A 14,749-nucleotide genomic window follows, 5' to 3' on the forward strand; every position below is an offset into this window, starting at 1 on the left:
GTCGCCCCCTTCCCACCTAAAATGCACTTAGCTTTTCACTCTTATTAACTCATGCACGATGTTTAAGCAATGACCTCTTTCTGCATATTATCCTGTCTTCCACCTTTAAGCTCGCAGGTTTCCAAATCTTGTCCAATGCAGTCCCCAACCTGTATGTTAAGTCTCCCCTGACCTGCAGTTCTGGGTGACCGTCCTGAAATCTACCCCTTTTCCTAGACCTCTCCAGTCCTTTTCCTTCAACCCTCTTCCTTCTCCTACAAGCCTTCTGCCTGAAGGAGGAGACACTGGCTCCGAAAGCTTGCCAATTACAACTGTCTTCTATGTGTGTGTTCTATCCCCACTTGGTAAGTAGAGTTTTTACTATCCAATTAAATAATTTTGTTTGTTAAACAAGTTAGATAAAGAGGAAGTAGCAGCATAATCTGAAGGAGAAATAAAACAAGTACAAAGACAAATGAAACATGTTTGGTCGTTAAAAGCACAAGGCATGAAGCCTGTAATGACTACCATAGCTGAATCTTATCAAAAGATCTCTCAAAAAACCTAGAAGAAATTCTCGTCGTATGTAAGGGCTATCAGTGGCATCAAACTTAAGTGTCCGGACCACCCTGGATCTCGCAGGAACTGAAACTGAGGGTAGCAAAGCAAAAACAGAAATACTGAACTGTTTTATAATGTTTCTTAGGAAAATCCAAGAGTACTGCCACAGTTTAACTCTTGCACTGTCATAAAAAGCAAGATCCTTGTGATTTCTGGTATCAGATGGTCAGAGTCAGGATTCAGGCACCCAGCTGTGAAAGAAGTGGGACTACAATCAAATAGGACTAACAAGGGACACTGAATTCACACAAAGAAGGGGCACATGAATTATCTCAGGTTTGACTCAAGGGAGAGCTTCACAGAAATGTTAAAAATTTGTAACTGGTAGAAACTAGAAGAAAGACACCAACTATTCGGGAAAGGGCTACTTATAAAATTTCAATTACCATTATTGAACGAGGAATTTAGGATTTATCCTACAGCTCCTGACATATCACTCCCATAGTGACTGCAAAAACAATAAGAGACATCACATGCACAGTCATTTCTAGAGACATTCTGTGCTGTATGTGCAAATGGAGTGGCAAGAAACTTTAAAAAAATGTTGTACAATGGGATGTATACCATATTGTCAAAATGTTTTGCAGAGTATTAATTGGATGATATCAGTTATTAGCCCCTGTTCAGGGCCCCACATTTGCTAAACCTGTCCTCACAGAACATTGCCTTAATTTCTGGATTGTATTCTGTTAGTAGATAATGTGTGATGAGTCAAACAGAGCCAAATGCAAACTGTTAAGGCATCTGGCATTAATATGAAAAAGTGTTTTTCAAACAATATGAAATGGCAGATGGTACATGCACACAAGGGATTTCCCCTTTGAAGTGGATTACATTGAAGTGAATTACATCACTCGATGATTCAAAAGGTGCAGGATGAAGAGAGCAACATAGGTTTTTGATAGAGTTGATGTCCAAATCTGCTCAAGTTATCAATTTCTTGCCAAATCGTGTCCATTCTAATTTTTCCGATTTAAAAAGGTGCCTTGACAGTTTATGACAGCAGGATTTGCAACTGTAATCCTCCCCCAGCTGCAAATGATTATGGAAATCAATTATCCTATCATGTTAACCTGTTGCACATCTAGATATAAATAAGCCTGTGAGCATATCCCAACATTTCTATTTGTAATTTAAGATGCACCAAGCTTCAGGAATTACCTTTATAACACACACATCAGTAAAAATATATAAACCATTTCTACAAGATTTATTAACAGCTTTACATGCTTCTCACAAATCAAATGTACATTAACAATCTAACTTTTACATAAAGCTTAGAATTCATAAATTGAAAGTAGTTTGAGGATGTCACAATGCTTCAGCTATTTTACACAATGAAGACTGAAATGAAAGCAAATTACAAATACAAGAAACAGAATGAAATAACAGTCTAGGACTGACAGTAACATACTACTATACCAAATAAAATAGCATTTCTCATAGAATGCAAACCAATAAAGATAATAAAAAAGGTCAAATACTACCAGTAATTCTCACTTTGTGAAATTTGAGCACAAGGAAAAAGGAAAACTGAGAATAGTATAACTTTAAACATTCCTGTTGCAACAATGTAGGTTGGAAAAATTTGAATGAAAGTTTAAATCTATTTATTACAAATGAAAAATTATTTACAAATGAGCACAGCCCTGTTTCGAAATAATTAAATATGATGAATAAAATATCTAGTTTACTGTATCAAAACTTATTATAAATAGTTCAAAAATTATTTATTACAGAAACATTCTTGTTGTTGACTCGTCTAAATCAACATGAGAGCAGTAAACTATCAGTCTCTTTGTAGGACCACATCAGAATTCTTGGAAATGGTCATTTCATTTCTAAAATTGTATTTACCAGGCAACATTGTTTATTAAAAATAAGTTTACACTAAATGTAGGTTTTAACATCTCACTGTACATATATTGAAAAAGTTTCATCTTTAAATGTACACACTTAAAATAAGCATTTCTTCACAAAAATATTTTATTTTTATAATTTCATTCAATTGTCCACTATCCTCATTTCAAAAATTGGAAACTTTATGTGTAAACATGACAGGTAATAGATTAGTTTCTGTGTGTGTATGTGCACCAGATATGAAGCAAATTTGTAAGGATATGAAGTCATTCCTTTTTTGCACTTTTCTGGAGGGAAACAGAATAGCTGCCTCAAAAATTTTGGAAAATGTACAAGAGACAAATTAATTAGTCATCACACACAAAATGAATCATACACTGTGAATTTCATTCATACACACTAAACAGACACCTCATTCTTCCTCCCCATGTTCATAAAAGCTTCACTGAAGATGACAATATTCTTAGCACTTTGTACAAAGTCAATTACAGTAGTATTTTGCAGATACCTCCATATTTAGACACTGTCAGTAGTATTAATAATTTTGTTACTAAACACCACCAGGAAACTGTCACTGATATTTAACAAATCAGTTTACATTCATCACTGGACTAACAGCCCAGAGGCAAGAGGGAGTGGTAACATAGAACAAATTGTTATTACACACTTATGTAACACTAATGAGCAGCTCATTTTGCACCATATTTCATCCACTGCTAAATTGCACCAAAAATTTTCATTTTCACAGGAGTTTATTAACAAATTCCACAATCTTTAGACATGATGGGAACTTCAAAGTAATTTGTTTCCTAAATTTTAGGAGGAAAGCGAAGTGGGTTACAACATTCCAAATCCTTTGGAATACTTTATTGCCTTCATAAGTCTATCATTTAACTTTTCCTTTGTCTCATACTCAGGAAGCAGAAGAACGTTGAAACACGTATGAGCTGTAGGTAACCTGAAATTATAAGACACTAATGAATAATGGGAATGTAAAGAGCATGAGTTGCATATCTCAAACAATGCTAGTAGAATTATTAGTCAATAACAGAATGCAGCAGGGGCGCTGACAACAATGTTAATGTATCTTCTTACTTTCTACAATGTCCCTAGCAGTTGACATACCAACTTCATCACTCTAAGTTACAAGACTGACCTTCCTAGTTCCTCTGCACAAATACTCTTCACAATGTCTTTATTTTACAATAGGCTTGGGCTTTATTCAGCAACATCATAACCAAACTTTAGGCATCACTATTTTTCTTCCTTCCTCTTCACAATAAAAAGGATTTAAATAATGTAACTGGTGCCCATCACGGCTTACTAAAGTTTTGGCTAAGAAAACATTTCACATTCATGGGATGTAGTTTAGTGTCTTCTGTGTGCATGACCAGATGCCATTTAACATTTAAAATTCCAAATGTGAGACTGAAAAACTTGGCAATACTTCTTTACTTCTCATTGAAAATAGGCAATGCCAATTCCCTGTGTGTTTGATGTGTTCTGATGTAGTCGGAGCCATTCATTTCCAGATAAGTAATATTAAGATTTTTAAAAATGAGTATGAAAACTACAGTAGGCAGGATTACCTTTAAGGCTGACTCAACAAGCTACCTCTTGAATTTCACAAAACATCTGGCATTTGGGCACAGGCCTATTGTTTACCAAACAACACTTTCCCAATAAAGCTTATGATATTCAAATTGTTTTATCTCATGATGCAAATACAAACACTGGAAAGTCCAGGTTGGAATATCAACAATATTATGATAAGGATAGACTGCTACTTACCTTAGATATGTCATACTGAGCTGCAGACAGGTACAATCAAAAGACTCAGACATTTGAGCTGTGAGCAAAAGCCTTCTTCAGAAAGGAAACAAAAACAAAACAAACACACACAACTGCTGTTTCTGGCTGCTCCAGCCAGGATAAAACTGCGTCGAATGGAAGCAGCAGTCCGGAGTGGGATGGGGAATGGGGAGGGATAGCATAGCACCAGTGGAGGGAGAAAAGTGTACACTGCCTGGCGGAGCATGCAGGTACTAGATGGTTGTTGGACAAGGCTGTGCTGTGAATTTGTTCGTATACCTGCCCCTCAAAAGAGAAGTGGTTTTGCGTTAGGATAAAGTTAGTAAGATGTATGAGAAATGAGTTTACATACTGAAGGAAACTGGGAGAGGTAGTGATCAATAACAGCAAGACCAGGGGCATGAGGAATGTTGGTGAATAGGAAGTGGCATCAACAGTGATTAATATGGATCCAGGAGGTAATTGGGCAGAGATGGTGGAGAGTCAGTTAGGGAAGTGATTGGTATCTTTGACATGGGAGGCTAGATTTTGGACAATTGGAAGGAAGTGTTAGACAATGAGAGCCTAAATTCTTTCAGTGGGAGCACAATAACCAGCTACACCAGGGAGTCCAGGATGTTTTAGATTTGTGGCTTTTGGGGAACATGCAGGAGGTGGGCATTTGCGGTGTCATAGAAGTGATGAGGGGAATGGATTCAGGGGAGAGGTTCTCGATAGGTCCTAAGGCTTTAAGCAGGATTGCAGGTTATGTTAGACTTCTGGGTGGGATCACTGCTGCAGAGTTTATAGGTAGAGGAGTCAGCAGATAGGATTATTAGGTCAGGATCTGTTTTGAGGCAATGTATGGCTGCCCTACCTTTCACAAAAGGTTGATGTCATTAGGAATGGACCTGGGGAAGGATCGCAAGACAGAGTTGGAGCTGACCAGCGGTGGTAGAGGGGGGGGGGGGGGGGGGGAATCATGGTTGAACTGTGATGTGAACTGGGAGAGACACGGTTCAGTGTTGGGATTATGTTGGCTTCGGTTGGAGGGGTTGATGGCAAAGAAGTGTTGACTAGAAGGAGGAAAGTAGCACTTTAAAGAGTCCAATATGGTTAAATCACAGGGATCATGCCTCTGTGGAAAACCCAGGTGCAAGACCTGCTCTACCCACCCATCCAGCATTCCTATTCCGGTCCTGTCACAGGCTTATCCTACCCCATCAGAGGCTGGGGCGCCTGTGAAAGCAGCCATGTCATATACCAGCTCTGTTGTAATCATTACATAGATTTTTTTAAATTGGTACGACTATCAGCCAGCTGTCCACTAGGACAAATGGCCACCGCCAAATTGTAGCAAAGAGCAAAGTCGATCAGCTGAACATAACATGGCTGGTTTCAACAGCTGCTTCACAACCTAGGCTAACTAGACCCTTTCCTCTACCATCAGCTTTTCTGAACTGTGCAGATGGGAGTTATCCTTACAACACATTCTCTGCTCCCAAAGTCATCCCAGGCACAACCTATGGTAACATACTGTCCCAACAGCCTCCACCCAACAGTTTCCACCCATTCTATCCTATAACCTCCATCCAGTTCATATCCCCTCAGCCTCACTGTGCACTGCTAGGCCACAGCACCCACCTGTTTTCTTCCCTTCTCTGCTCGTCATCACACACAATCCTTTCCCCTTCCCTGCCCCAATCTGGATTGCTGCTTCCGTTCAACACAACTGCATTCTAGCTGGAGTTGTTGGAGGTAGTAGTCATGCGAGTGTATGGTGTGCTCGTTTGTGTGAATGTGTGTTTCCCTTCTGAAGGTGGCTTTTGCTGAAAGCTCAGTCAGGCTGAATCAGTCTTTCCTTCTTATCCCATCTAGTAAGTAACCCTTACCTAAAGTTCTCCCTAAACCCCTCCATTCCTTTTCCTTCACCCCTTTTCCTTCCCCTTCAATTCTTCTGCCAGAAGAAGGAGCCACTGGCTCCAACAGCTTGTAAAAGTTAAACCTTTTTGTGTGTGCGTGTGTGTTCTCCTGCCATCGCTTGGTGAGTACATTTTTTATCTATCCATTTACATTATATTGTCTACAAGTGATTATTTGCATCGTCATATAAATATCCATTTTATGTAGAAAAAGGAATTAATGCAGAAATATGTCACTTGCAGGAATGTTTCTAACATGTAAGCACTTCCTTATTTCCACCAACAAGTACTGTTTCAAGAACGTCAACCAGACTTAAAATTTCTTTTTTTGCTTCAAATTTCTCTCCTCAAAATTCATTTTCTCCTGTGAAACTCCACTACTGAATTTTCATTTGCTGCAACAATAGGACAGAGTCATTTAAAGTTCATAGTCAACTGCAACTGTTACTGCTCCTCCTGATACTGAGAAAAGTTTTCTCAGAAAATTTTGTATGAAAGTGCAGCTTCAAGTACAGATGTTAGTTCTACACAAAAGTTTCATAAAATATAGAAGAATAACACTTTACCAACTATCTTCAGTGTAATCCCTTCAGCCCACGGCTGCCACACTAGTACAAGTTTATATGCCAACTAGCTCCGCAGATGATGAAAGAGATTGAAGAAATGTATGATGCAATAAAAGAAATTATTCAGATAGTTAAGGAGACGAAAATTTAATAGTCATGGGGGGCTGGAAATCGATAGTATGAAAAGGAAGAGAATGAAAAATAGTAGATGAATATGGACGGAGGTAAGGAACGAAACAGGAAGTCGTCTGGTAAAATTTTACACAGAGCACAACCAAATCATAGCTAGCACTTGGTTTAAGAATCGTGAAAGAAAGTTGAATACGTGGAAGAGACCTGGAGACACTGGAAGGTTTCATATAGGTTATATAATGGTAAGACAGAGATTTAAGAACCAGGTTTTAAATTGTAAGACATTTCCAGAGGCAGATGTGGACTCTGACCACAATTCATTGGTTATGAACTGTAGATTAAAACTGAAGAAACTGCAAAAAGGTAGGAATTTAAGGAGATGGGACTTGGATAAACTGAAAGAACCAGACACTGTAGAGAGCATCAGGGAACGACTGACAAGAACAGGGGAAAGAAATACAACAGAAGAAGAATAGGTAGCTTTGGGAGATGAAACAGTGAAGGGAACAGAGGATTAAGTAGGTAAAAAGGCAAAGGCTAGTAATAATCCTTTGGTCACAGAAGTGATATTGAATTTAATTGATGAAAGGAGAAAATATAAAAATGTAGTAAATGAAGCAGATAAAATGGAATACAAAGCCTAAAAAATGAGATCGACAGGAAGTGCAAAATGGCTAAGCAGGGATGGCTAGAGGACAAATGTAAGGATGTAGAAGCATGTAACACTAGGGGTAAGATAGATACTGCTTACAGGAAAATTAAAGGGACTTCAGGAATTACTGCAAACAATCGCCATTTTTTCTTCAATTTTTATTTATTCATGACCAGTTTCGAATCGCCTGGCGATTCATTATCAGATGATAACGTTTAGTTTGGAGTATTGTGGGGGTCGTGCATCTGTGGCAAATAGAGAGATGAAAACGTAAGTACTGTATGTGGGAAGAATATTAAGATTCTTCTTTAAGTCTGAGGGTATTTCGCCTGTCTCATACATCTTGCTCAGCAGATGGACGAGTTTTGTCATAGATGGCTCTCCCAAGGCTATCAGTAGTCTTAATGGAATGTTGTCTGCTCCCAGGGCCCTGTTTCAACTTAGATCTTTCAGTGCTCTGTCAAACTCTTCACTCAGTATTGTACCTCCTGTTTCACCTTCAACTACGTCCTCTTCCATTTCTGTAATATTGCCCTCAAGTACATCGCCCTTGTATGGACCCTATATATACTCCTTCCACGTTTGTTTTCCCTTCTTTGGTTAGGACTGGTTTTCCAACTGAACTCTTGATATTCGCACAGGTGGTTAATTTTTCTCCAAAGGTCTCTCTAATTTTTACCAGTCTGGATTCGGAACACTGCGACTGTCTTGTTAAAGTTTTCAGGAATTAGTGCAACCAATCGCCTTTTTTCTTCAATTTTTATTTATTCATGACCGGTTTCGAATTGCCTGGTGATTTATCATCAGATGATACCATTTAGTTTGGAGTATTGTGGCGAATATAGAGATGGAAAAGTGAGCACTGTATGTGGGAAGAATATTGTGGGAAGATTGTAATATTAATTTGATGGTATTATTCACTGTTTTTATTCTTGTGGCAGGCACTGCTCTGGAAAACATAATGTATGCTTTCCAGTATCATTAAATGTCAAGTGAAACAGGCAATTTTTCACCGATGGTGACTCCCACATACTTTACAAAATATAAACAAACCAAAGAGTGTGGCTGTTGTTGTCTCCAAAGAGTTTTGTGGAGACAGAGAGTTTCTTTGTTAATTTTTTGTTTTGTGCGACATTCGTAGCAAAATATATATTTATTACATTACTTCCTTTATAAAATTAGTAATACATTTTTACATTGCAAAATTTTCTTATGCTATTTACAAATCACAAATTTTTCTTCAATTTTTATTTATTCATGACCGGTTTCAAATCGCCTGGCGATTCATTATCAGATGATACCATTTAGTTTGGAGTATTGTGGCTCAAATTCAAAGATATAGTAGCAACAGCAATTGAGAGATTCATACCTCATAAATTGGTAAGAGATGGAACTGATACCCCATGGTACACAAAACAGGTCCAAACGCTGTTGCAGAGGCAACAGAAAAAGCATGTGAAGTTCAGAAGAATGCGAAATCCTGAAGATTGGCTAAAATTTACAGACGCGCAAAATTTGGCACAGACTTCAATGCGAGATGCCTTTAATAGGTTCCACAACGGAACATTGGCACGAAATTTGGTAGAAAATCCGAAGAAATTCTGCTCGTATGTAAAGTACACAAGTGGCAAGACGCAGTCAATACCTTCGCTGTGCAGTGCCGATGGTACTGTTACCGATGACTGTGAAACTATAGCGGAGTTATTGAACGCAGTTTTCCGAAATTTCTTCACCAGGGAAGACGAATGGAATATTCCAGAATTTGAAACACGAACAGCTGCCAGCATGAGTTTCTTAGAAGTAGATACCTTTGGGGGTGCGAAGAAACTCAAATCGCTTGATCGGGCAAGTCTTCAGGTCCAGATTGTATACCGATTAGGTTCCTTTCAGATTATGCTGATACAATAGCTCCCAACTTAGCAATCATATACAACCGCTCGCTCACCAATAGATCTGTACCTACAGATTGGAAAATTGCTCAGGTTGCACCAGTGTTTAAGAAGGGTAGTAGGAGTAATCCATGGAACTACAGACCTATACCATTGACGTCGGTTTGCAGTAGGGTTTCGGAGCATATACTGTATTCAAAAATTATGAATCACCTCAAAGGGAACGATCTATTGATACGTAATCAGCATGGTTTCAGAAAACATCGTTTCTGTGCAACGCCGCTAGCTAATTATTCGCACAAAGTGATGGCCGCTATCGACAGGGGATCTAAAGTTGATTCCGTATTTCTAGATTTCCGGAAAGCTTTTGACACCGTTCCTCACAAGCGACTTCTAATCAAGCTGCGGGCCTATGGGGTATCGTCTCAGTTGTGTGACTGGATTCGTGATTTCCTGTCAGGAAGGTCGCAGTTCGTAGTAATAGACGGCAAATCATCGAGTAAAACTGAAGTGATATCAGGTGTTCCCCAGGGAAGCTTCCTGGGACCTCTGCTGTTCCTGATCTATATAAATGACCTGGGTGATAATCTGAGCAGTTCTCTTAGGTTGTTCGCAGATGAAGCTGTAATTTACAGTCTAGTAAGGTCATCCAAAGACCAGTATCAGTTGCAAAGTGATTTAGAAAAGATTGCTGTATGGTGTGGCAGGTGGCAGTTGATGCTAAATAACGGAAAGTGTGAGGTGATCCACATGTGCTCCAAAAGAAATCCGTTCGAATTCGATTACTCGATAAATAGTACAATTCTCAAGGCTGTCAATTCAACTAAGTACCTGGGTGTTAAAATTATGAACAACTTCAGTTGGAAAGATCACACAGATAATATTGTGGGGGAGGCAAGCCAAAGGTTGCGTTTCATTGGCAGGACACTTAGAAGATGCAACAGGTCCACTGAAGAGACAGCTTACACTACACTCGTTCGTCCTCTGTTACAATATTGCTGCGCGGTGTGGGATCCTTACCAGGTGGGATTGACGGAGGACATCGAAAGGGTGCAGAAAAGGGCAGCTCATTTAGTATTATCACGTAATAGGGGAGAGAGTGTGGCACGTATGATACGCGAGTTGGGATGGAAGTCATTAAAGCAAAGACGTTTTTCGTCACGGCGAGATCTATTTACGAAATTTCAGTCACCAACTTTCTCTTCCGAATGAGAAAATATTTTGTTGAAACCAACCTACATAGGTAGGAATGATCATCAAAATAAAATAAGAGAAATCAGAGCTCGAACAGAGAGGTTTAGGTATTCGTTTTTCCTGCGCGCTGTTTGGGACTGGAATGGTAGAGAGATAGTATGATTGAGGTTCGATGAACCCTCTACCAAGCACTTAAATGTGAACTGTAGAGTAATCTTGTGGATGTAGAAATTTACAACACAGTGTTTAGGACAATGTTTCTGGTAGTGAAGTTGTGTTTGGCATGTTTCTCATTGCTCAATAAAGAGGATAGTCTACATATGGGGAGAGGAGGGAGGGAAAAGAGGGAGGGAGGAATGGAAGGGTTGAAAGGGAGGGAGAGGGAGAAATGTGTGTGTGTGTGTGTGTGTGTGTGTGTGTGTGTGTGTGTAAAAAAGAGAGAATGGTGTTTTGGTGTGATATGAGCAAGGTTGGGAATGAGTATGGGAGTGGAGGAGTACAGTATTCCAAATCCAGAATGAATAAAGTTTTATTTCGCTACCTAACCAGGTAAAAGGAACAAGGAATACATACAGAAAGTGTAAACTGAAGTTAATGAAAACTATTCTTGCTATTAAATTCAATAAGCAGTGCATATTAGAAAACATTATTCCTAATTATGTCAAAGTTGTAATCAATGACCAGAGTAAATCAGCTTAGGCAGCCAAAAGTCACATGAATCAAAAATGAAATTAGGTCTCATTATAAACCAAAAGACTTACTCAATAAAGACATCTACAGGCTGCACTTGAGAGTTAAGCAATCACCTTATGCTGTCCCAAAATGTAACGTTCATAGAGTTAGTTCAACAATCTGTGGGTAAAGAAATGTTGAAAATTTTATCCAAACAAAAGAAAAAGCTCTCAAACCTCTTTGCCAAAAAAACCCACCAACTGCTACCCCAACTTACCTGATGAAAATCTTAATTTTTCTGGGAGGGTGCTAACACAACAAACATTAATTTCAACAACACAGAACTAAATTTGCCAAATAAAGGGCTAAATCACAATATTTCCACCAAACTTGATGAAAACACTGTCAAAGATGTAATAACTGACACAAAGGTAGCCTGCCTATCAGCAAAACTAAATCAAAATGACCACAATGCTCTAGCACATTAAGCAAATAAAATAAAGAAAAACATGAAAACAAAAAAACTCCACAATATTACTCATAATGAGACTACAACATTAAAACAAATTTTAAAAAAACCTAGTTGATAATAATGCTCTTGTGGTTAAGGCTGACAAAAGTAATGCAGCTGTAATAATGTATGAATCAGAGCACATTAACAAAACAATAGAATTTTTTAAAAATACCAACATAACTGAACTAGAATCTGAGCCTACCCCAAAATACCAAAACAAAATAAAAAACCTGTTAAAGAACTGCAACTTCCTCCTAACAACTTCTGAAGCCAAACACTGCATAATAATAAACCCAACAGCTCCAAAGCTCAGATCACAATCCAAGGTTCATAAACAAGGCCACCCACTACGCCCAACAGTCAACTCAATACACAGTCCTGGATACAAAAAACCAAAAAACTTCATGAAATTCTCAGTAAATCCTACACATTCACAAATAACTACTCCATAGAGAACAGCTATGAACTAATTAACAGCATAAAAGATATCACTATTCCCGCAACAGCACAATTTACATCCTTCGACATAGTAAACCTGTACACCAACATGCCTACAACAGAAACATTCCACATAATCAAAAACAACTTATTGCATCATAAAAAGCTAAGTAACATAGAAATCTATGAACTGATGGATTTTCTTGGGTTAGTGTTGTCTCACAATTACTTTTCCTTCAACAATAAAATCTATATTCAGAAAGACGGTTTAGCAATGGGCAGTAGTTTAGCTGGCCTACTAGCTGACATCTATATTAATGATCTGTAAAACAAATTCTTTAAAGATAATCCAACGGAAAAAGAAAGTAATTTATTATAAACGCTATGTTGATGACACATTGATACTATACAATGGAACAACAACTGATATAGAAAACTTAGCCTCTAAACTGAATAATATACATCCCACAATACGGTTTACAGTTGAGCACCAAACACAACAGGGAATTAATTTTCTTGACTTAAACGTAACATGTCACAACTCCAAACACAAATTCAAAATTTACAGGAAACCCACCATGTTGCTATAAATAATACATCATGCCACCCAAATCAGCATAAACTAGCGTTTTTCAGATCAGCACTCAACTGTGTAAACAAAATTCATGCTGAACCTGCTGTAAAAACTAAGGAACTAAACATTTTAAAAACAATAGCCCACAACAATGCTTATGACCCAACCATAGTGGACAACCTAAATGCAAAGATGAAAACTAAGCAAAAACCATCAACAAACCTTTCCTCAGCACCAGAAGAAACTAAATATGTCTGTATGCATTTCCTTGGTAATATATCATGCCAACTTGCAAGACTATTCAAAACACACAAAGTCAAAATCAGTTTCCACACAAACAGCAAAATACAAAACAAAACAATTCACAACATTAAAACAACCAGCCAACGATATCACAAATCAGGTACATACAAATTAACTTGTGACAGCTGTTCTTGCTACTACATAGGAGAGACAGGAAGATATTTTGAAATCCGATAGAAAGAGCACACTGACACACTCCGTTTAAATAATTTAAATAAATCCACTTTTGCAGCCCTTCTAGCCCAAAATAGTCATTCAATCACAGATATAAAAACCAACCTCCACATTCTACACATTGTAGACAAAAGAATAAAAATAGACCTCTTGGAACAACTTGAAATTTTCATGCTTAACAATAAAACACCCCACACCATCTTAAATGAACAAATTGATTTAGCAAATAACCCATTCATCTAAAATTTTAAAGAGTCCTTAAATTTGAAAAACTAATAAATACTGTACTCATCCACTCCCATACCCATTCCCAACCTCACTCATACCACACCTAAACACCTCTCTCTTTTACACACACACACACACACACACACACACACACACACACACACACACACACACAAAATTTTCTTCTCTCCTCTCCCACCTCTTTCCCCTCTCCCTCTTTTCCCTTCCCCCCTCCTCTCCCCATATGTACACTATCCTCTTTATTGAGCAATGAGAAACATGCCAAATATAACTTCACTACCAGAAATATTGTCCTAAACAGTGTTGTAAATAGCACAAGAAAATTTTCCAAAGTGAAAACATAATACTAATTATTATATAGGAAGTAATGTAATAAATATATATTTTATTACAAATGCTGCACAAAACAAAAAATTAACAAAGAAACTCTCTGTCTCCACAAAACTCTTTGGAGACAACAACAGCCACACTCTTTGGATTGTTTATATTTTGTAAAGTATGTGGGAGTCACCATCGGTGAAAAATTGCCTGTTCCACTTGACATTTAATGATACTGGAAAGTATACATTATGTTTTCCAGAGCAGTGCCTGCCACAAGAATAAAAACAGTGAACAATACCATCAAATTAATCTTACAATCTCCCCACAATATTCTTCCCACATACAGTGTGTTCTTTTCTGTCTCTATATTCACCACAGATGCACAACCCCCACAATACTCCAAACTAAATGGTATCATCTGATGATAAATCACCAGGCAATTTGAAACTGGTCATGAATAAATAAAAATTGAAGAAAAAATGGCGATTGGTTGCAGTAATTCCTGAAAACTTTAACAAGACAGTTGCAGTGTTCCAAATCCAGACTGGTAAAAATTAAAGAGACCTTTGGAGAAAAGATAACCACCTGTACGAATATCAAGAGTTCAGTTAGAAAACCAGTCCTAACCAAAGAAGGGAAAACAAATGTGGAAGGAGTATATATAGGGTCTATACAAGGGCGATGTACTTGAGAGCAATATTACAGAAATGGAAGAGGACGTAGATGAAGGTGAAGGTGAAACAGGGGATACGATACTGAGTGAAGAGTTTGACAGAGCACTGAAAGATCTAAGTTGAAACAGGGCCCTGGGAGCAGACAACATTCCATTAAGACTACTGATAGCCTTGGGAGAGCCAGCCATGAAAAAACTCATCCATCTGCTGAGCAAGATGTATGA

At 38.1% G+C, this 14,749-nt stretch overlaps 1 protein-coding gene across 2 annotated transcripts in view; it reads right to left on the reverse strand.

Moving 5' to 3' along the window:
• Window positions 1-1,793: 1,793 nt before the first annotated feature.
• LOC126412072 (ubiquitin-protein ligase E3A) overlaps window positions 1,794-14,749 on the reverse strand; it is a 146,531-nt gene continuing 133,575 nt past the window's right edge. For both annotated transcript variants that reach the window (XM_050081470.1, XM_050081471.1), the window contains exon 12: window positions 1,794-3,418. In XM_050081470.1, the coding sequence (XP_049937427.1) occupies window positions 3,298-3,418 (121 nt within the window). In that variant the 3' untranslated portion in view covers window positions 1,794-3,297. The remainder of the gene's footprint in view (window positions 3,419-14,749) is intronic.

Source organism: Schistocerca serialis, chromosome 7 (assembly GCF_023864345.2).
Source record: "Schistocerca serialis cubense isolate TAMUIC-IGC-003099 chromosome 7, iqSchSeri2.2, whole genome shotgun sequence".
In the NCBI taxonomy this organism is placed as follows: Eukaryota; Metazoa; Arthropoda; class Insecta; order Orthoptera; family Acrididae; genus Schistocerca; species Schistocerca serialis.